Genomic DNA, 21,224 nt, shown 5'->3' on the forward strand with positions numbered 1-21,224 from the left:
CCGGGCGGTCCTCGTGATTGTATTAATTCACTTGACAGAATACAGAATACGGGACGCAGAGTGTATACAGATGCCCGCGGCACCGGACTGGCCGGTGTGGATGTGGACGTATTGTCTTCTCGGCTCCTTTCTCGCATTAGCATAAGAATTCAGCGTGTACCTGAGCCGCGTATCAATGGCCGTCCCGGTGAATCAAGACTTAAATCTTGCACCATGATCACCCGCCGACAGTCGAATGTTGAAATATCGTCATCAACGATTGGAAACCTGGAACGCCGTTCCGCCCCACCCCTGGGGCGGGGAGGTGGCACGCCGAGAGGAGAGTGTCCGCCGGTGAACGTTTCTGGGAAGAGCGACGCGCTGCCGCGAAAGTCGGAGAAAATGCAGTAGTGCCCCGATACTTGCGGCTGATACCGTATTTCGCCGAGAATTTTTCTTGGGGATGCCTCGCTCGGGGTGGACGGGAAGGATGAATGAATGTTGATCTTAATGAACTTGCAACGAGCTAGAAGCTTCATTTGGTGTACCTGTCTGCTACCCTTTGGGTAGCTAACGGTTGGGGTCCTATTGTAATGTCTTGGAAAATGATTTGTAAGAGTCTTATTAAGTAACTGAGGGTTGAGTGCTTTAAATGTACTGTCTGTTATTTGTAAATTAATGATATCTTTGAGAAGTGAATGTAAGTCTGAAGATCTGCTAATGACTAATAGATACGTTAAACTATTGACCGAGGCTATTGAAAATTGAAGACATCTGAAATCTTGATTAACAAGGATTTTAGCCCTGATCCTAGCAACCTGAATTCATTAGCTTAGCGACTTTCGGAAGAAATTGTTTCGTAGCTAGTTAATGAAGACCCAGTGTCTACCTAGCGACTTTCATTCGTAAGTTCAGAATTTTAAGCGACACCTTGAACGAAGACATCTTCGAAGATTTTCTAGAAACGTAGTCCGGAAGACGAGCAGGCGCGAGAGGGGTTGCGGGACAACCCCCGTGGAGATTGAAAAGATGGTGGCTCGGGGGGCCGTACGCGGGAGACAGCGAACTGTGAAGGATCGACGATCCATCCAGTGGCTCCAGTCCCGGGGACAGAAATTGTTACGTGCCCGGTCCGGTCGTCGTGATTCGAATGCTCATGCGTATCGGTCGCGGTCATCCAGCGACGAGAGGAGAGACAACCGGGAGAGTCCCGTGGCGTGGCTCAGCACCGGAGAGCTTTCTTCGACGCGTGTACGCGGCCAGCGAGCACCGTATGGGTGTGCGCGTATACAGTGTGTACCCGCTTATCAACGAACCATTATCTCGCCGAGTACTAAAAATATAATATCAATTTGCATGGAAGCTACGTAACATAAAGGCGCAGATCTCCCTGTCAACGAGTCTTAAATATTAATTCAAGGGATAGATTAATCAAATTTGCCCATGGATCATTTGATAATATCGAATCTAAGCATTAAAACTTGTACACTAGATTCAGAATGACAAATGTTCGAATAACAAACGCAGCAATCTATTCAGGAAGCATCGGTAGCAGTAGATAGGGACTGCGCTGAACGTATAATTTACAACTCATATTCCAATTCTCGTATTGCTCAACCTACTCATTGAATAATTCTTTAAGATCTTAGCATTTGCAACAGGAAACTAAAAATAGAACCCTCTATAGTTCCCCAAGGAACTGTTGCAAACAAAGGACCAGCTTAGCCCTTTGCGAACGAAGATTCTCCGAAATATAAAACCAGCAAACGAAGCTGAATTATACATTAATTGCTTGAACAATAGAAAGAAAGGAAACGTGCATGAATCATGTTCGCAATTTAGTCTTCCAACGAACATTTCATCTCCGAAATGTCGCCATTCGACCGCAAAGGGTTGCAAGTTGGACCGGTATTAAAATTTGATGCGAAATTTGTCAACGTGAAACCCTGTGACATTTTAATCGCGTTCCACTGTATTCCGATCTATACGATAGCTCTAGCTAATCCATAGTCAGTCCATAGTTAAGCCTGGACACACTGTATAGCAGTAACGAGCGCTCGCGCGCGCGAGCAGCAGCGGTACGAAAGAAATCCGTGCGGTTAGAGAGCGCGTGCACGCTAGCGAGGAACGCCTCGTCAAAGGCGATTGTCCGTCCACGCGGAAGCGGAGCCAGCGAGCATCTATCCCCCGTCGATCGCCTCTCACTCGCAGAACACGTACACCTCGTGTCCCCGTACACGTTCCTCCGCGCGACGCGCTCTTGCACGGCCGGCATTTTGGTAGCACGCGCGTGTGTATGTGCCAGTTTTACGCACCGAGCTTGCTTCTCTCGCCGCTGCCTCTTGGCTCGTCGGCCGTGCAGCGTCCAAATTATCGGGCCGGGGGCGGAGGAGGCCGCGACGATGCTTTCGCGTCGCGCATTCCACACGTCTGTCTCCGTTCGCCGCGGCTTCCAGGTGAAATGATGCCTCCTCGGGACTCGAACGATGATTCGGCCGGGGCACTGTTGCTTGTAGGTTGTTGATCGCAGGGTTAAACTCGATGACGCTCGAGTTCTGGTGACTTTGTTCGCTCTCGAGGCGGAGAGAGGTGTTCCTCGGATACTTTGGTATCTGTAGACTCTCCATTTTGCAGGTGAACTTGATGGTCCTAGTGAATTCCTTCATTCCTAGAGAATGTTCCTCTGATCCTAGGATGCGGTGAGAGGCTTCGAAAGGTCCTTGATGTTTGCAGTGTCACTATGGAGCTAGGATGTTGAAACTGCAGTTCTTGATCCTTCAACTTTGATGATTCATTAAATTATCTAAAACCTTCAGCAGATGAAGCTAGATTGTGTATCAGATACTTAAATAATAGAGGAAGGGAAACTATATACTGACGTTTTGGTGTTCGAAATCATGTCTCAAAAAATTATTACCAACCACATCCTCACCATCGTGATTCAAAAGCGACATCGATTGTTCCGAGGGATTCCGCGAAACGATCGACCATAGGAAATCCCCAGATAATTCCGTTTACTCGATGAGTCCGCTCGCGGTGTTTTTAGGAACGTCGAGAAGACGTCCGCGGCAGAGGTCGAATCGCGACCAACATCCTCTGCGGTCGTCGTGTGCGGCACGAAGATCCGCTCATTGTTTCTCTAATGCATATTGACTATTAACAGCGAATCCGTTCTCCTTATACGCCTCTGATGTGGCTACGTCACGTCCTTATTCGCCTAAACAGTCCTCCCACCTCCTCTTGCCCCGTGTCTGCGCTCATCTTGGGACGCGCTCGCTCGCTCGCGCGCGCGCGCCGGTCACCATACTCGGCGGTCCCACCCACGCACGACGCCGGAGCAGGGTTCATAAGGATGCCCGGTCCGTTTCGACCGCGAAAATCGAAGGAGACGCGCGCGCCACCGGAAAAATCGAAATTCCTCGGGGCCGTCCGCGCGGTAACGTTACCCGAGATACGTCGGCTTAAAATAGATCCCAGCGGCCGATACCCGCTGGAAGCGTAATTAGCAGGCCCGATTACACGCCTTGCATTCCGCAGAATGTGTCGTTTCCTTTTTTTCTCCGTTCCTCTTTTTCGACCTTGCTCCGATTCGCCGAATGCGCAACAGTGAGAAGGGTTACCGTGTGTTCTTCCTGTAAATGTCCTTCTGAAGGTCACTCTGATAGAGAAATTGATCGTTCCACTTTTTGGAGAAGTGATTCGCTAGGAAGATATCGCGACGATTTTACGAGTCTCGTTTGCTCGATAGAATCTCTGACTTGTTCATGTCGACGTTGATGGTAGAGGTTAACTCGATGCCAATGCGACGCGGTACAATCAGTTTTACTCTGATCAAGCTGTTGGGATTGAAACTCAACATGGTTGATTACTTGTACAGCGAATGAAGGAAGGAAGAGGATTTAGACGCTACATGAAGTCTGGAACGCCAATAGAGAAGTATATGGAATCATTGATGAAATTGAATAACAGTTTCAACGTTGAAGAAAGAAGACGAGGCAGAAGAAATTAAGAAACACCCTGAATCCTGGAATTCAAGTAGATTCAAACTTTAGACATCGCATCGAACCCTCATGCTCTTGAATTCTCGTTTCTTTGAATCGAGCATAAAAACCCTAGCACGCTCGACGGTTCCCCAAAGCACCTTGAAAAGGCGAAAACAATAGACACAACGAATCCAGAAGCCGAAAGAAGTGGAAACTCCCTAGTAAGAGCACCCACGAAAGTGGCCGAAGAAAATCCTCGAAGAAATGAGGTAAGAAGAAAGATAAACAGGAAGTCGACGAAATGCGCGCGTAGAAGAATGAACAGACGCGCGCGCGCATTGCGTAGAGAAAGAATGATTCCTATCGGGGTGGGAGAAAGAGGGGGACGGCGTATGAAGACGAGAGGAGAGAACGCCGCGGCGCGAACGGTTACGAATGCGTCGCACGATTCGCTACGAAATCTCGGATTCTATTAACGGAGAAATTATAACGGATTGACGGGCGCAGGAATGGATGCACAGACGGATGGACGTAGGCCGCCTCTTGTCCCGGAGAGAGATTTCTCTTGAATCGTAAATACCGATCGGGCCGCGCGCCGGGGAACGATATCCGAGGACGGCTAAAGTCGGTCCCCCGGCCGGCCTTACACGTTGCATGTTCAAGTACTTCCCGGTACAAATTGTACCAGAGGAGGACGGGCCCCGTACAGTTTATGCAACCTGGATAAGGAACACATCCGCGTCCGACCGGCCGATTTCGAGGGAAGCAGCACCGCCTATCAGCGCGCGGGAAACGATGCGTGTCACCGTCGCGCCGTGGAAAATCGAGCTTGGCCAGGAGCGTGGAACGCGCCGATCGCTCGACGATTTCGTAGCCGATCATTCAATGAGAAGATGCGAACGAAGGACCAGTTTAACGCACTTTGGACCGGTATCCAGATTTCACGCGAAACTTGTCAACGTGAAACCCTGTAGCACTTTAGTCGCGTTACAGGTTCTACTGTATTTTGATCTATTCGGTAGCTCTAGCGTCAATGGTCAATTCATGGTGAACTGGATGCACTGCGTAGCAGTGACGAGCGTTGCATAACAAGAAACTTGGTTGATGCAACTGGAGGACGATCCCTGCTCGGTAGCGTATCTTCCTTCGGGAGAAATAGATGTTAGAATAGAGTTGGCAGGTGACCCGATGTCTAGCAGAAGTCTTCTGGCTTACACTTCTAGTTTGGTTTCGATATCGATGAATAAATTAACGATCGGACGTATCGGGAATTAGAAAATAAAGCGAAGAGGGGATTGGGTGTGTAAAGATGAAAACTTTGGTCGATCAGAACTCCTCAGTGTAGCCTTCAAGTGATCTAGTAGGACTTCGTGAATTGATATAGTACTTTGACCACGTGATCCCTTCGTGGAGACAGTAAGTTTCTCTTTGGTCTTTGGTAATTCGTGAACATCGAGACTCAAGTGAGCATAGTTTCATCGTCGTTCAGGTTACCAAGATCATTATGTCTGCTGAGATTTCTGCAGAATTGCTAATTACGACGTTGACGTCGATTCTTGTGTAAGCTTCTTCAGTAGCTTCGTTGGAATATTTCGAACCACTGCGGATTCGTGTATTTGTAGACTAGATAGAACGTAATTGTACTCACCCTCCGCGCCGATCCTCTGCTCAGCGGTTCCTCGGCAGCCATCATCCCGCAGAATGGTCCTCCGTCGCTGTCTACGTCGATCGACCGTCTTCCTCGCTGCACTGATTCCCTGAAACGATTTCCAAGTTAGAAACGTTGAACTAGGTATCTCAGAATCGATGGTCGTTCACTTTTTCTTGGAGCGAACCTGTTCGGTTGGCAGGCGTAAGGGAAAAATCTGAGGATCGTGGGCCATTGACAAATGTCTCGCATCGATTCGTCAAACACGAGATGAGTGGTTTGGCACGTTAAATTGTAGTGAATTCAAAGGCGGTCTTCCCTCTCGTACAATGAAAATTTCCGGGGGTAAGCGAGGGCAGCGATACGAGTCGCTCAGAAGCCAACGCGATGGAGTCTATTCTCTGACATTTTCTGATTTTCGTAAATTTTAATGGAATAAATAATCTTTTCAGCATTAGCTTCTGAACGCATATCTAACACAGTGTACATAAGTTTCTAAAACACAAGTTACACTCTAGGATTACCGAATTACGCGATCGATGTAATTACGATCTAGGAGTCGCAAGCTATCAGTGACGAAAACTGGATACAAACTGTTCGGAAAGCTTCGAGTTTCAAAGATGGCACTGAATTGAACCCTGCGTTACACCCTTGAGCAAGATATGACTACGTTTGAACATCGAACAATATTCGCCAGGAAATTTGAAACGCAACTTTCCTCCGCGAGCTGCGCGTCTGTTGAAAAATGATTGATGCCCAGACTGTGGGCCCCGAGGTTTCTGAGAGGTAAATCTTTGCTCGTCAAGCCGCGACATCGTTCCACGATGCACGAGCCGAGGGACACGAGATTCCCGAGGAACTGTCGCAACATTCATGACAACAGACTCGTCGGCGTGGAAGGTACGCCTCTAAAGAAGAGTGTACGAACGTCTTCTACTCCGCTGTTCGTTTCGTTAGAGATCACCACGGTCTACAAGCATCCGTATCTCACGCACATCTCCGAGTACATAAAGGATAAATTCTATTTCGCGACGCTAGTCAGCGGACGCAAAGACGCGAGGAGCTCGTCGAACCTCGATTGCTTCTCGATCGACGACGAGTTGGTTTACAATCATTTTTACAACGATTTCGGCCCGTTGAATATCGCTTGCTTGTACAGGTGAGTGTGTACATGTTCTTTGATTAACAAGTTCTTTCGGTGCAATCGATTTAGTTTGATATTTGATAGGAGGAAGTTGATTTTTAAATTATATTTTTCGTTTGCGACTGAATCGTTGACAGATACTGTCACAAGGTGAACAAGAAGCTGCAGAGCCCGGCCAACAAGCACAAGCAAATCGTGCATTACACCTCCCAAACGGAGGACAAGAGAGCGAACGCTGCTTATTTAGTAGCTTCGTATGCTCTATTGTACTTGAACAGAAGTCCCAGAGAAGCTTACAACGCTCTCTTCATGGGCGGCGACGTACCGATAACACCGTTCCAAGACGCTTCTATGGGAACCTCGATTTACAAGATTCACCTTCTCGGTGAGAGACAGTTGAGTTCAGAAGCCAATGCGGTTGAGTCTAGAAAGCAAGGATTGAGAAAATTAATTTTTTCGCTTGTGAAATGATTATACAACGTATTCGGAAGCTGTAAAAAGAAGAGCTTTGATTCAATTAAAATGTAGAAAAATCAGGAAATATCAAGAAATCGGCTTAACCGCATTCGCTTCAGGACTATTAAAAGTCGGTATGAGTGAAATTGACTCGTTCCATAAGTCTAATGTCAACTTCTAGTTATTTTGCTCATCCGTTTGTCGATAGATTGTTTGAACGCGCTCCAGAAGGCAGCATCGTTCGGATTTTTCAACTTCGACGACTTCGATCTCGCCGAGTACCAGAAGTACGAGGACACGAGGAACGGTAACCTGAACTGGATGGTGCCGCAGAAGTTCCTAGCTTTCATGGGTCCCAGCACCGAACCGGGAACCCCCTATCACCCCCCTGAATGTTACATCGACTACTTCAAGAGAAACGGAGTCACGGCTGTGGTTAGGTTGAACAAAAAGTCGTACGACGCATCGAGGTACAAATATCAGAGAAATCGTTTGAAATAGTTCATTAACACTAGAACCACTCAGCAATTAGGGTGACTTATATCTAGCCTTCTATAATAACTTTTCATAAAACATAGAACAATACATTCTTCGAAATTTAAAGAATCCCTTATTGTTGCATCTTTTTCAGATTTACATTCTAATTCGACTGCTTGCTTGTTTATTCTTTTCAAATTTAAATAGGATTATAGAAGGTTAATTAATCTCGTGGTCTTAGATTCACCGAAGCAGGTATCTCTCATCACGACATGTTCATGCCGGATGGGACCGTGCCACCGAAAAGGGTTCTACATCAGTTTCTCTCGCTCAGCGAAAACACTAGTGGGCCAATAGCGGTTCATTGCAAGGTAGTCTGAATGGTTCGATTTCTGAATAATATTCCCATGCCTCTTAACGTTCATTCCGTTTTTAATGCGTCGGTCTCTTAGGCTGGTTTAGGTAGAACGGGTTCCCTAATTGCGGCTTACTTGATAAAGCATTACAAAATGACTGCGAGAGAAGCCATTGCCTGGATAAGGATTTGCCGACCCGGTTCTGTTATCGGCCACCAACAAACCTGGCTGGAGAACATGGAAAAGAATTTGCTGAACGCCGGCGAACAGTACAAGTGACTAGACAGATTCCTGATTTACAATATAGTTTCTTTTAATTTTTAATCTTTCTTTGGGATTCGTCCATTTGGACACTTGGGGAATTTTTCTATCATTTATATAGACATCATAAGGGTGCCACTTCCAGCGAGGTTACACATATTACATACATATTTTTAAATAATTGAATAAGTGATAAAGATAAAAATGAAAGAAAATAGAAATGAAACTGACGAAGCATGTAGAGGTGCCTGAGGGAAGTAATTGTTTTAAGATCACAGTTGAACATGAATTAAGTAGCTGAAATATAATTTTCAAAATCGTGTTAATTAATTGTCATGATGTAAGTACTTACTTCGTATCGGTGTGTCTATGCTGCAGATTAAAATACTATGCTGATGGGGATGTGATTCTGCACCATAAATGGGGTATCTATTCAGTGATGGACAAGTTGGAGAAGAACTTACAGGAATCATCTCAGATCACACACACAGGTAAACCATCGAGTTCACAACTGAAAAGAACATTTAAAATATTTTCATAGAATTAAATTATTTCTTATGGTGAATAAATCCACGAACGAGTAATTATTAAAGAAATAATTTTTAAACATTTCAGAACCTAACAAATTCAACAATCCACCAACAGGAAAATCGAGCAAGATGAAGTTCACTCGACTTCTAAGTATGTTCTCAGCATATTCTTTTTTATTTATAAATTATAATAATAATTTGTTTAATAGTTCTTTAAGTTTTAGGTTTTTTAACTGTGTTAGTGTTTATATGCATTCAATTACCAATACATTATGGACATTTTTAATGACCAATAGAACATTTTTCTACTCTACATGATCAAACAAGTATTAATGATCGTAATTATGTGTATACGTTATAATCAAGCAAGCAGAAATTGAAATATTTATTAAAGCAACGTCTCGGTGTTTATTTTTAACTAAAAATTCGGATATGCAAAGGAGCGGTAACCGTCTATCTGCTCTACACAGCCAGATCGAATGGCTGAATTTTCATTTCAATTTAAATCTGTTAATTCTTCGAAAATCTCTTAACAAACACTACCACAGAAAGAATGGACTACAATTGTTCAATTTAGACTAGTTTCGTGGCTTATCTTTAAGAATAATCATAGTTTTGTTTAAAAAAAGTTTGAGGGTACTCACCAGCGTGCCAAACGTTAAACGCATCGTCAACCACTGCGCGCGCATCTATCAAACTTCAAATTCGAAGTACCCGTAAATTACAATTTACAATATCTGTTAACTCGTCAAATAATACAATACAAAAATACAAAAAGAGATTTTATATGTATTCCTGATAATATTTCAAAATAGTTCAACATTCTATCAATCACGTAACTTAAGAAAATTTAATTACACGCGAAACGATTTCGCGGTTATTTCAGTTGCACAAATGCGCACGCATCTAACCTAGTCAAACCCTCGACGATGCGCGCGCATTTAATCTTAAAGGTTATAGATGCGCACGCAGCTTCTAGAAGTAACCGTTTCAAATAAGAGTCTGTTTAAACCCGCGAATGTGCACTATTGTGTTTTGTGATACATATTTTGGTTAATTGACATTTAAAGATCCGATTAAGTCCCGAGTAAGTACGCTAATTTATCTGCATTAGCATTTCTTCGAAGATTTCGTATGAAACGATCATGAAACGAACCATTATTATAATTTTATCGCAGGAAGGTTGAGGAATATTAAAGGGGCAGAAGATTCGGAAATGGAATTGCAGTGTCCACGTATCATGACGCAAGGGGACCGGTTGAACGAAATCAAAATGAACAGATACAAGTTGCCGCGAAGCTCGGAATCACGCCAAAAGAACTCTCCAGCTTACGGAACCGATAATCTACAAAACACACGTAAAAGGAAATAAAGAGAGGTAAACGGTAACCAAAAATTTGCTGTTTTATTGCGTTCGAAAGACGACCGAGACGAGTATCGGTACAACCGATCGGTCCCGATCGGCCAACATAATTATTTCTTAGGAAGAAATAACGTACATCCAAGATTGTCGTATCCACAAAAGAGAAAAAAATGATTCAATAGAAAAATGGTTTTACACGATTTTATAATCCATTTGATACAAAATGATTTCTTTTTTTCCGTATAAAGTAAATAGAGAGACTTCTGTGGGCGAATTATTCGAAGCAAGTACACAGAGAATGCAATTACCAAACGCTGCACGGATTCACCGGCTGTTGCCTATTTTTTCAACTTGACTGATTTTTCATTTGATTTTAGTTATCACCGTTGTAGGTGGCACGAGCAAAAATTTCTGTGCTCCGTATACTGACTAGAGAATAATCCCCACGCAAAAATAGTTCGACGTAGCGTTGACAAAACAGGAGGTATTCGAAATACGATTTGAGAAACAAGGACAGGCGCGGTTTCCTGGCTGCACGAGTGCTGTCCGGGTCCCTCAAATCTTCTAACAATTATGCATCGATTAACACTTTTCTTTTGTTGTCTCTTCGATCGCGTTTCAATGTTCGAATACAGGCGGTAATGAGATCAATCCGTTTTCGAATAGAAAGTTCGATGAAAGGAATAGAGTAGAAGAATTTATAAAGAATCCATCGGGGTCCATGGAATAGAAATATCCATTTTGTTTTTCCCTAGGTCGATAGTGAACAAGAAAAAAGCAATCGCAAGTCTGTGCGGTTAAAAGTGTTAATCAAAGTAATTACTCATCGTACATGCTTCACGTGTCCATTTGAATAGTCTTCGTTATTTATATTTCACGATTATTATTCGTTACAGGTCTTATAATCACTGTAGGTTACCAACTATCGAAGTTTATACGATACATAAAACATAGCTCTGTCCATACCCTATGGTTACTGGGAACAATTCGGAATAGGGTATAATTACGATTGTGCAATTTAACATTCAATGTGAAATCCAAATTTGTAGAAAATCGAAACGAAACGAACTTTCCGTGAACGGCTGCGTCGCGGCAGGTTTACAGAGGAATATCCGTTGTTACATTTAAATACTAAAAAACACTAACGGCTAACCGGGCACTGCGCATACATTCATACCGTAAATTGTTTACCTAACAATGCACAGAGAGAAATATAAGAAAGTATATTGTCAACTAAATGTTATATGTATATATGTATATGTATATGCGTGTATATATATATACATATTTAATGTTTTTTTTTTGTGTTAATGCAAACAAGTAGTCAATGTAATTATCGAATCTTAAAATCTGTCGTCGTATCACAATGTTCAGAGTGAATATAGATAGAAGTGTAAAAAAACAGGCCATCTGTTTTGAATTTCTCTTGCACAGACATACTTTTTTTCCGCTTTGTAGATACTTCCGTCGTCTTGATACTTCTTTCTTTTTTTTAAAAAAGAGAAGTCATTGGCTATGTTAAGAAATCAACATACAGTATATTCAGGATACTATAATTCACATTGTTACGTACAATTGTGTACAGGCTGTTCGGGTAACACCATTTTCGTGCAACTATTGTGCCTCATGGTATTTATACCCAAACATTGTCTCCTTGTATCTTTTGCTTCTTTTTGTTTTTTTTTTTTTTTAATTCTTTTGCCTGTTGCCTCGCAACACGTGTTACAAAATGTTTTCTGTTACGAAACTCGATTATCCTCTTTTTGCACTTGCTCTAAGCACGTTATTACATTTTTTTTACGATTATTGAATCGTTATTGTTGTTATAATCATTGTAGATTCATCAACTATCAAAATTCTTATTATCCACTGGAACTAATTCCCTCGTTTATTTTTTTCTTTTTTTGTTCTTTTAAATTTATCGAGCTCAAATGTTACAATATTGATTGCTCACACAAAACCACTTTTTTTTTGTCAGCTATATTTAAAACTTATAACCAAAAGATAAAAACAGTATATTAAATATGATATTATCGAATATTGCAGACACTTGTACCCCTTAGTTGATGTTCTTTTTGCTTTTTTTCCACTTTTTCTCCTTTTTTTTTGTTTGTTTGTTTGTTTCCTTTGACGGGCGAACCCAAGGAAGAATGTAAAATATTATAAGCAACAATACGTGATATTCAAAATGATATCGCTTGGTTTCTGAGCCTCACGTTGCATCGCCTCCCCAGGTAATTGAAAATCTTACCTCTCTTCCGTCTGACATCCTTGCACATTTCTCTAATGTTACGTTACTGTTTAAAAAATTGCATCGCTGTCCGACACGCGTTACTCTAGCTTATCACTTCTGTCCGGGATAACACAGTCCTTCAGAGCAGATGCTATTACACGATTACCAACGTCCAAACGTGCCTCCTATCCTTACATATATATATATATTTTTTTTTATTTTCATCCTTCCAATGCCATTTCCTTCGTTCGCTCTTTACAGAGCACTCGATAATGCACCATATTGCGCGAATAATCAAGGTCACGCCGCTCTGTACAAAGTTACACTAGCAATGTGTTGATTCGCCATGACCTCGACGATCGCATCACGTATACCGTAACAAAACGTACATCCGAACGGATTTGTTGTGTTCGTAGAAGACGCTCGATTCAAGACCACCGGTCGTGCACTAGCCTTCAATTGCTCGCTGATTCGATCCCATTTGGTATAGGCAGTGATCTAAACAGTAAAAATTAATTAACAATTTTTCTCATCGTCAGAGGAACGTTTGTCTGGACCAGCGGATTTATACATCAATTTTAGCCCTTAACGTCAAGAATTTAAATGCTGGGATGCAATACAAATGTTTTGTTCTCCACTAATAATGCTAAACGTAATGTGTGCTTTCTTTTTAAAGATCTTTAGATACTATGATCACGGTTGGAACTACAAACAAAATGGATTCTGTATCTTACCAATACATTCACTGGGGAAACATCAATCAGTTTTCCCGATTCAGTATTTTCAGACGGTAAAGTCAGCGAAAATTCACAACGGTGGTACATATTAAAGTTATAGTGCCCCGGATAATTTGTGTGTAACACAAACTTTTTGACGCATTGGGTTTTGGCATCAAACAAGACGTCCTGAAAATGAACATGACTGTAAGAATGCGATGTTCATTGAGTGCTGTAATTGTATGTTAATTATACTTACCAATCCTAAGGTGAAATAATTGTAAAAGAAATCGGACCGTCTTATTTTGTCCCGTTTATGCGCATGGGGGCTATGTATTCGCATTTTATCCTCAGCCTTAAAGAAGACACGAGACGGGGCACCCAATGCGCTCAGCACATCTTCACAGGTATCGCCAAATAACACCTAATTGCCATCAAATTTTCATTCTATGTTGAAACAGACAATGAAATTATAATGTACTACCTCTTTGGTCAAGCAGTGTTTCTTCGGTTCCAGCAATACCCTAGTTACAGAGCTACCTTCTGTGAAAAGATGTAGTCTAAGACCTCGAGTACGAATCTTATCACGTATAACATCTGCCTTCTCTAAATAAAGATTATTGTGATAGCAGACCTATGGAAACACAAATGTACAGTGTCAATGCAGTCCTTATTGGTATATACTTTGCACTGGAATATTGACAAAAAATAGTTACAAGTGGTAAAGGAGGTGGTGGTGCCTTCAAATTGTGCTCATCACTTCCACTTCCAGCAGCCATGTTACCAACGTAAATAGCTGTTTTTGCTACAAGAGGGGAAGTTCCATTTGGAAATTGTAACGACCCAAGACCATGTGCATAGCCAGGTTGAAACTTGGAGTCTATGGGGAAGTAAAATGACAAACCTCGGAAATTTAAAACAAACACCTGTGAACAGAACACAATTTTAGAGGTAATAATGGATTATTTTCTTTCCTTTTTTCTTTTAGAATATGGAAACATTATACCTGTTTATCACTATCATAAACACCAGGGTGAGTTGCACCAAACGAATGTTCTATCTGCTCGATAGACGGTAATACCTCTGGTGAATTGAAGGGTAAACCGCAGTACTTAAGTTTCACTAATTTCATATTATAAATTTCAATTATTTTGAGCCTCTGCACCACAGGGTCAAATATAAGCCGAACACCATCATGAGGTAAATTTATCACTAAGTCTACATCTAAAGGATTCTGTAAACCATATTTTAATGCGATAACCAATGCTATCAAATTATAAAACCACAGGATACCGCTTCATTAACATGCGTACTTACACTGTCGCTGTACAGGACTTGCACTCCCCTTATAATGCCCACTTGGGATTGTATTATAGCAACAGATTGGGAAAAATGCATACCTAAAACACCAACCAAGGTAAACAAAAATTGTCCTACAATCATCTTGTGCGTCGTATAACTTCATTTTATCCAAGTTATACATTATTTCATAATAAATACGCATAAACAATCGTCTGGCATGACCAAACGACTCTCATTACCGAGTTCTCTTTAATTTTTTAGGCGATGGCAGAGCCGAGCGTCTATTTCCGATAAATTGTCAGTCTAAGAATGGCTTCTCAGCCAGGAAACGGCTCAACAAAGTGGCGATAGTTGTCAACAATTACATAATGAGCAACAAAATATTTATAATAAGCTCCCATTTTCTTTGTTTACGCGCGATTGTCAGAGGAAGTGTTTACAAATAGAACGAAATAGTCGAGTGCGAACGCTGGTACGAGTGCAGCATCAATAAGACGCACTATGGGGCAAAGGAGGCCGTGTTTCGTCGATCATTCCCTGTTTTAACAGGCCGATCCGGATCAAGATTGACATGTTTGAAAATTACGCGTAATAGGGGATAGGCCGCGATACATTATGAGTGTTTCGTCACTTGCCTAAAATAAATTCCCACTGCTCGCAGCCGAGGGACCTCTCGGGCACTACCTCCAGCTCCAACATTCTACGGACTAACCGTGGCTCCTTTTACTTAAGTAAACTAGAACGGCACGCACAACGCGCGTCTCCAACTACCATGAGAACTGCGTGCCCCTTTGTCTACGTATCGCACTGTTACTGGTCACCAGATAGCCATATTGCTTTCCAAACAATAAGCCTCGACACTCTGATCACGGCTGGCAAACTGTCACCCGAACAGCTGATACGTACCGCGGAACACCTACCTAAAATCAAACGAGACTATCGGCCGTGCACTTGACCGTGCCGTTTCGAGGAAAAGTTGCATTCCTCTTTCGGAAGATGTCGCGGAATGCCGACTTCTTTACCAATATAGCAAGAGCGCGGGAAAGTTTTTCTCCTTGCGGTTTCTTTGAACTTTACACCTATTGTTTATCGCACGGGAGAAGAGTTTGTTGCACCTCGAGACGGCACGATTCTCTGTTGTTCGTCTGTCGCGACAAACTGTTTTGGAAAAATTTGTGACCGATCGTCGGGCGATTCTTGGATCATTATTTATTTCCAACGCTGAAACTATCAATTAAAATTAATAATTTTCTTTGTTTTTTGAAAATGTTATTCCAATTAAAATAATATTTTACATTTAAGATATTCAAAGGAATATACACTGATATTATGTACAACCGTATTTCATAGAATATTGCAAAATGCACGATTAACGTTTGCAATTGCAATTGTGCAACATCCTCTGGTCATCAGGGGTAACTGTTCTATACAATGACTGATTATACATTGGAAATCGAATTTTCTTTAATTGTAAACAAACGCCGGACACATCGCACGTCCTCGTATCGACCTATCTTCACGTCCTAACCATTGTATTAATCACGTGCACAGATAAATACGTACACAATTGCAAAAGCGAAACTGGCGACACGCCTGAAATTTTATAAATATTTATTGCACAGAGGCGTAACGCGATACATGTTTATTCCAGACGAGGGGCGTTATCTTTCTATAAAAATTCGCGACTAGTTACATAAATGTCGCATAGTTTCTGAACAATAACGCGTCGAACGTCTAGTATGCAATGACATGCTTTATTATTATATTATTATATGAAATATTTATAATATATACATTTATCATTTAACACTGGAACTACCGTTTAGCTCAAAATCACTCGAAAAACACAGACGCTTCTTCGAGAAACGATTAAACTTATTTCAGTGATGCATAGAAAATATAAATTAATTGAGATTTCAATAAATGCCTACTGTTATGGTTTTTACAAAACGATTAAGAAAAGCCAGCAGTTCCAGCGTCGAATATAACTAATGATCCAAGAATCGCCAGACATCTCGTCACGATTTTCTCCAAAACAGTTCAAAGCAATAGACGAAAAATAGAGACCTGAAATTCTCGCTTTTCTGAACCAACATCGAGCAAAATTGAATCATGCAATAAAAGCATCGATAGAGCGCCTCTTCGTTATGAGGCTCTAGGGTTAAAGACCATAGATAATCGTGTTCTGTTTGGAACATAAACGCATCGCGGGGGTTCCTCGGTTGTAAATATGTGAGGCAACTCTCGGGCAAACTGGGGGACTGCGAAATCGGCGAGAAATGTTTCGCAAACGGTGCCAATTATTCTCTCTCTGCTTCTAGTTCATAATGAACCCGTCAAAATCTAAAATAATCATTTCAATTATTAACTCAAACAGGTTAAATTAACTTCAGCACTAGAATTACCAAATAATCGACTTGATTCCAAACTTTTCTACAGGAATTCTGCAATTGGATCTATCGAGGTATCGATTAATTTATAATTTAATTACTATTTAATCCGTATATACTAAATTTCTTCATTTCTAGGAGAAGCATCTATTACTGTCAATAATTCTGGAAGAATTCAGGGAATGACTCAATTCGACCCACTTGCTGGATAAAACAATGGAACAATCTCTCAGTGCGAGCAGATAGAACCAAATAACTTTTTACCGAAGTTATCACAAGGGAAAGGAAAGCGTGGAGATATAGAATTATTAGTTACCACAGAGATTGGTATCGGATGGAGAGGGATGAATGCGCCGGATAAGAGAAAGGTGAAGGTTTAGGCGAACAGAAAAGTGGTCACTGGCTGGAACACTTTTGCCTTATGAAATCGTTGCCAGTGTATACGTGTTTCGTACGCGGTGTATGTATACAAATCGCGCGGTCGTGCCCACCGTGTTATGCAATCAATAATGATAACCGTATCGCAGGCCACGCAGCCGAGCCTCCAGATACGTCAAACCACGCGCGATTCGCTGGCCGGCTGTGCGCGTGTAACGTGCTTATATTTATACACAATGTATTGGCAACTTCCAGACGTCTCGGGTCGGCGTTATCGATGATTCGAAAACGACGAAAAGAAACTTGGGAGAAACCTCGATGGCCGCGGCAAACGTTCGCTAACGATTTTGAGCGGCCGGCTGAAACCGGAACCGATGGCTTCGTGCCCCGAAGCTTGTCAATGTTTTTATTTCGCGGAGAGCAATTATTGCGAGACTTATACGATAAACTCGGCATCATTACTTATGAAAGTATTAAATTTACTCTAAGAAATCATTTAATGTTTCAAGAAATAGTAGCGAAGACAGCTTTGCAAATGGCGTCCATTGCTAGTCAGTTCTGTAAAGTATAATTCTGATTTGAGTGCGATGGTGTGTAAGTTTAATGATTGCTGTATTATTATATTGAATGATTACGTTGTTTCGATTTCGTTCAGATGAAAGCGTGCAGTTTTAAGGAATGCGATCGCTACATGTCCGACAGCGTGAGTCCTGTTCCAAGATGGCGGCCACCGGAGTACCGCGTCTAGCGTGACGCCGACACAAAGTTGCGAATTATCTGCTCGTCATTGTGGTGTTCCCGGTATAATTTTAGAACTATGTAACGAATTAATACCGAGAATTAGGGGAGATTAATTTAAATCTGTTGACACGATCATTTGACACGACAAGGTCCACGGTTTCAACAGTCCGAATTTCTGATTGATATCTCCGGTACTTTTTCTCGGTATCTCGTTAACATTTGACATAGAATCATCTTTCACTAAATCACACTGATCCGAATCTACGAGATCACGAGCCCCAAAATTACAAAGTGCACGGAACAAGCGATAGCATGGACGTTGCTCCGACCCCAATCATCAATGAGTTCATTGAAGGAATTATACTCGCATTTCTGCGTTATGTTGCTGTGCAGCAATCAGCAATGTAAATTGCAAGAAAACAATAAGGGGAAACTTGTTTCCCAGAGATTTTAAAATAACTTCATTAGAAACTAACAAACAAACAAATACTTCTCCCTATATAATATTTTTATAGAAACCCTAAAAGAGATTTCGACTGACGTATAATCTTGCGTATTGCGAAAGCAATTTCTTCGATCATTTCTCAGAGAAACCTCCGTTGTCTTTTCATTTTAAAACACGATTCTCTCGCTAAAAGGTGCGATGGCAGCTGTATAAATGTAGCCTTAAGGTAAATTTAATATTCAAGATTCTGTAATTTTCTCTGGCACACTTAAGTCGTTCTACGTGTGTTCACGATGCTTTTCGAAAATATTGATAACGATTCACGGTTGCAGGGAGAAGACTCGAAGAGATTTTCGAAAAATGCAGCACACGAGCAGCTCGAAGACAAAGGCGTTATCATCCGAGCGGAAAAACTCCTCGGGCACGATCCTTTTATCGTCTCTCGGGACTCTTCACGTTATATTCCATCCGTCTGCGACGCACTCGCGTCGGAGTCTCGCTGAGCAACGATTAATTAAATGCACGGGGTGAAGAAAAATGTTAAACGCCGATAAACTCGTCGGGGAACGTCACCTTGGACCAGACACGAATAAATCGTGACAATAAAGATAGGAACTACCGATTTGACATTTCGAGTCCGGAAACCTAGCGGAACGCCGGCTTAGAAAGTATTCAAGTTTTTCCACGTCGCGTCGACTCGGCCGAACACGTTTTCCTTTAAGGATACTCAAATGATTCGCCGATTACTTTGCTTCGATTCAATTTGACATAATTCAGGTATAATCAGTGCTTCGACTCAATTATTACATAACACGTGAGACTCTTTCGGAACGAATATTTTGTTAAATATTGAACTTATCAACGTATAATATTCAAATTCATTTCTTTCGACATTCATTGACACAATTTAACTATAATTGTTATTTTCATTCGGTTATTACATAACCGAGATTCATATTGTTTTGGAACGAATATTTTATTGATAATACACGTCGAAAAAGATGAATTCGAATGTGCAGCATTAGAACGGGTTCCAGAAGCTTTCCGAGCAATTAATCATCACGATTAAAGACAACTGACTCCAGGCACCAAACAAAGTTCGAAGTTGTACGAGAAATCTTGGTAAACAATAAAATTGTATGAATTACGCATTGGCCAGCTTAGATCAAAGTGCAACGCGCGAGCACATTTCCTTTCTCTGTGCAATCTTGCCTCAACGACTCTTTTATTTTTTCCCTTTTCGATCGCGAATCCACCTTCTGCGCGGTCAACGGTACTCGGTCGAGACGAGTCACGTTTTCCTGTATTACTTTCCACGTTGGTTCGCGGCAACTTTTCCATGTAACGTTGAAAACCGTTGATTTTAAATTTCTAAACGCCGGACAATAAAATTCGTTATCAACGTTAGAACTACGTATGTGTCAAAATGATCCGTTACTGAATTCTTGTACAATTAGAGTCATGAATTCCAAACAGCAAGTCCGCTTTTGAATTTTCCATATGACTTATTGATGTAACCGTTTTCAGCTAACTCAGATCTATTTAATAATATTAACAACGTACTCGTAATGAAGATGTATGCGTGGCCAATGCTTGCAAAAAGGATCAACAGAATAGATAACTAATGAACGAAGATGAACAAAAAGATTGATTGTCTCGAACTCTTTTGGAATTCTTTTGCAATCATTAAAAAGGTAACAGATGCTTCTCTGAGAAATTACTAAAGAAACTGATTCCGTAATACGCAAACTGAATTGTAAATCATTCGAAGCTTCAATACACTCTTGGTGTTTGTACAGGAAAATTGAAAAATTCAATTCAGCTGCTGGGTGGTTCTATATAATGCCAAGTGAATATCTGGGAATGTACAATGTCAGATAGTGCATTTATTTTTGGACCCGTTATCATTGATTCGCAGACTCGGAAAGGTGAAACGATATTCAATCTTCGATGATGCTGAAATAACAGAGCAACGTATTTTCCTGATCTTTTATCACCCTCACTGTCCATACCAGTACCGTAGACAATTAATTGCATGAACACTGTTCAAGCATTGTATACAAATACAGTCCTCGATCAAAACATTAAGGCCATAATTTTTACCATTTCCCTAATTTAATAATAATTTCTTTGTTACAGCGTTAATACCAAGAGTCAAACAAACAAATTAAACCTGAGTTATACAAAATTAATATTAAGAAACGACTATGAAAGAATCAAATCGCTGGTTCATCGCTGATCTTCTCCAAGATGGCGTCAATGGTGGCCCTAACTTTTTGTTCAAGTGCTGTAGGTATTACATAAACTAACTGCACGTTGTTTATTAATCGCAGATCTCTTGGGGATTGTAAAATGTAGTAGAAATCGAACATCGAGCTCGGATTTCGACTGCAATTCACTTTCCGGTCCCGTTACGCTGAAACGATGCATTTCGTCAATGGAATCCGCTACTGGCGTAGTCCGTAGTTCACTGTCTGGCCGCGATAATTTATGGATCCCGCATTTCTCGCGATAACGTGTCGAATCGGGGAATCTATCCGAACTACTCGTCAAATTCGTAGACTCTGGGCATTCGCAGGTGTAAAATTCATCTCGAAAATTATTCCTATCTCTTATTATTATCACTTCCATCGAACGCAACTTGTGCTCGTTTCTCGCCACCGGTTAATAGAAATTTAATTACGTTACAGGGAATGATCGGAGGAACACCGAGAAGCGGAGTTTCCAAAGAAATCTGAAACCGATCGATCATGCCGGCTGACATAATGATTTATGTAAAACGCTCTGAGAAAGTTTGAAGTCTTTTTATCTCGAGCAAAAAT

At 41.4% G+C, this 21,224-nt stretch overlaps 2 protein-coding genes across 2 annotated transcripts; one reads left to right on the forward strand and one right to left on the reverse strand.

Annotated features, from left to right (window-relative positions):
- The first annotated feature begins 6,434 nt into the window (after positions 1-6,434).
- On the forward strand, positions 6,435-9,051 carry LOC116432195 (dual specificity protein phosphatase CDC14A). The gene is made up of 9 exons (XM_076372229.1): positions 6,435-6,510; positions 6,568-6,769; positions 6,892-7,139; positions 7,419-7,680; positions 7,929-8,058; positions 8,140-8,318; positions 8,683-8,795; positions 8,920-8,985; positions 9,044-9,051. The coding sequence occupies exons 1-9, from the start codon at positions 6,435-6,437 to the stop codon at positions 9,049-9,051; spliced, it is 1,284 nt and encodes a 427-aa protein (XP_076228344.1).
- A 1,169-nt stretch (positions 9,052-10,220) lies between these two features.
- LOC116432191 (PHAF1 protein CG7083) lies at positions 10,221-15,383 on the reverse strand. Its single transcript, XM_031988715.2, has 8 exons — positions 15,084-15,383; positions 14,464-14,546; positions 14,153-14,380; positions 13,863-14,072; positions 13,631-13,780; positions 13,406-13,570; positions 13,165-13,335; positions 10,221-12,928 (listed from the first exon to the last, which is right to left on the reverse strand). Exons 1-8 carry the CDS (start codon positions 15,145-15,147, stop codon positions 12,731-12,733), a joined length of 1,269 nt encoding a protein of 422 aa, XP_031844575.1. The 5' UTR covers positions 15,148-15,383; the 3' UTR covers positions 10,221-12,730.
- Positions 15,384-21,224: the final 5,841 nt, after the last annotated feature.

Source organism: Nomia melanderi, chromosome 11, assembly GCF_051020985.1.
Source record: "Nomia melanderi isolate GNS246 chromosome 11, iyNomMela1, whole genome shotgun sequence".
NCBI classification, from domain to species: domain Eukaryota; kingdom Metazoa; phylum Arthropoda; class Insecta; order Hymenoptera; family Halictidae; genus Nomia; species Nomia melanderi.

Excerpts from the sequence above, each read along its gene's own strand:
- LOC116432195 (XM_076372229.1), top strand. The coding sequence starts at position 6,435 with ATGCACGAGCCGAGGGACACGAGATTCCCGAGGAACTGTCGCAACATT. Across the intron at positions 7,681-7,928 it reads AAGTCGTACGACGCATCGAG|ATTCACCGAAGCAGGTATCT; the intron begins GTACAAATATCA and ends TCGTGGTCTTAG. Across the intron at positions 8,059-8,139 it reads CAATAGCGGTTCATTGCAAG|GCTGGTTTAGGTAGAACGGG; the intron begins GTAGTCTGAATG and ends TCGGTCTCTTAG.
- LOC116432191 (XM_031988715.2), bottom strand. The coding sequence starts at position 15,147 with ATGTTGGAGCTGGAGGTAGTGCCCGAGAGGTCCCTCGGCTGCGAGCAG. Across the intron at positions 13,571-13,630 it reads AACACTGCTTGACCAAAGAG|GTGTTATTTGGCGATACCTG; the intron begins GTAGTACATTAT and ends GATGGCAATTAG. Across the intron at positions 13,336-13,405 it reads ATTATTTCACCTTAGGATTG|GACGTCTTGTTTGATGCCAA; the intron begins GTAAGTATAATT and ends GTTCATTTTCAG.